The following is a 2,283-nucleotide window of genomic DNA, read 5'->3' on the forward strand; positions in this document are numbered from 1 at the left end:
CGGAACGACTCCGCGGCCGGCCGCTGGGGCCCGTCGACAAGTATCGCGTACGAAAGAAGTTTCCCCTGCCCAGAACTATTTGGGACGGTGAACAAAAGACACATTGTTTCAAAGAACGGACTCGATCGTTGTTGAGAGAGTGGTATCTGCAGGACCCTTACCCGAACCCCACTAAGAAGCGGGAGCTGGCGGCGGCGACGGGGCTGACGCCGACGCAGGTGGGCAACTGGTTCAAGAACCGGCGGCAGAGGGACCGCGCCGCCGCCGCCAAGAATAGGTCGGCGGTGCTAGGCAGAGGGTTCGCTTCCTCCTCCACCTACGACGAGGACTCGGCCGACTCGGAGATCAACGTCGACGAAGAGTGACCAGCAGACAGACTGATAGTGTAAATACAGTGATATTAATTTATGTCGCCGTCTGTTCGTGGACATTCAGTGACGATGCAATAGACGAATCTTGTGATGTGAGCTGTATAGTTACTTTAGGTTAATTGTTAAAGTGTTGTGCTTGAGGGCCGCGTCAGGTACGTACTACTATAGTAGCGAATGTTAACACGACAGAATTGCCGCTTTAGCGAGCGCCGGTTGGTCTACAAATATTTATTTGAATTCTTTATTTACGAAACTGACCTTTCCGAACGCATTTATTTGTGTGTCTACCAATATTTCCTAAAGAATTTATTTATCATATCAAATTTTAGTTGTAAATTAGTGTAAGTTGTAGATAATTATGTTCACGGTACGTTAGAATTATCCGAAGGTACCTGATCGTATCTGCTTATTCAGCCGATTTGTCAAACGTAACAATTGTTGTTTTAAGTAATTTATTTTATCGGTAAATATTAGTTCTTTTAGTAGAGAAATGCTGTGATATGGTGTTAGATGTAAATATTGAATAGAACTGAACTGAGAAACGATATAGAACTTGTGAATATAACGCTAGGCCTATTTATACATAAGTTGAACTTGCGTATGTTGTTGGGCTTAGATTGAATACTTTATTAAAACTTATTTACCAAATTATCTTCTTTTATTCCTGTGTGCCTGTGGTATACCTGTGTGCCTGTGGTACATTTAAATGATATTAACATTATAAATTCCTAAGTGACGATTTATTTGGAATACCATACATTAGTATATGCGTTTAATTAAATAGTTCAAAAAAAAACTTCGTACAAGCATTTTTAATGGGAAACTATTTTTGATTGATTTAAGACTTTTTTAAAATTCTTTAGCCTTTTATATGAACAAATTTACAAGGTGTAATATAAAAGATATTGCCCACCTATAATTAAACGAAGAGTCAATAACACCATAACAATAATTATAATATTTATAGGTTTTTAAATACTGCACATAGTAGTGCTGTAACTTTTAAATGATTATAGGTCTCATTTACAAACAATACACAATTAATCATATTTATTCCACTAATAACAAATGGGCACTAACATTTATAATTTCCTATCCATCAAATTTTAATTTGAGTTTGTTTAATTACTTCTGATTGAATTATTATATTATCGTCTATACGACAATATTCCTTAGACGTATAATATTACGCAAAAAAATTTCGAATTTCGAATTTTGAATTTTAGAAAGGATAATGTTCCCCATTCACCGTGAAGGATGATATAGCGTACGATTATTAGATGTGAATGGACGATTTAGGTGATATTTTATTTTAGCCAGATCTCATATATTGGTTATTTATTATTTATGGTATTGCTTGTTCTTTCTCTTAAGATAAAATATCAGAAGACAGATGCGTACAGCATTTTAGGATATAATTAGGATTAGGATGAAATTTAAATTAATTAAGCAAATATAATTTTCTGCATCATTATTTGCGCCGTAGGTGGGGCATAAGTATTATGTTTATGAGTAAAAAAATAAATATCAAATCGTATGAGACCAGTTTGATGATTTGATCTGCGTTATCAATTAACCATAAATATTATACAAATGAAAATGTAAAGTTGAAAGAATCTCTCGACGAACCTGTAAATAAATTAAAAATAGATTTACGGCGTAAATATAAAAATCAGAAGTAGGTATAATTTTAACACTTCAAAATATTTGGCGAGACAGTAAAGATATTTAGAAAAACACATTCTAACAGATTATCAACTATATTTAATTAAACCACAGATAAATTAACATTCCGATCGCTATTTATCTCACATTTAGATGCCATGTAAAATGTAAAACTTGTATTTTTTTTATTAGTTTTTAATGAATATTTCTTGCCATATCATTGAAATAAAGCTGTTATAAAAAGTTG

The 2,283-nt window shown here is 34.1% G+C and overlaps 1 protein-coding gene across 1 annotated transcript; it reads left to right on the top strand.

The window, feature by feature from the left end:
* Nucleotides 1-5: 5 nt before the first annotated feature.
* LOC119834050 (homeobox protein SIX6-like) lies at nt 6-1,019 on the top strand (the record flags this gene model as incomplete). Its single annotated transcript, XM_038358326.1, has 1 exon — nt 6-1,019. A coding segment is annotated over one exon (360 nt), but the record flags the coding sequence as incomplete, so codon positions are not given.
* Nucleotides 1,020-2,283: the final 1,264 nt, after the last annotated feature.

The sequence above is a fragment of the Zerene cesonia genome, chromosome 18 (genome assembly GCF_012273895.1).
Source record: "Zerene cesonia ecotype Mississippi chromosome 18, Zerene_cesonia_1.1, whole genome shotgun sequence".
In the NCBI taxonomy this organism is placed as follows: Eukaryota; Metazoa; Arthropoda; class Insecta; order Lepidoptera; family Pieridae; genus Zerene; species Zerene cesonia.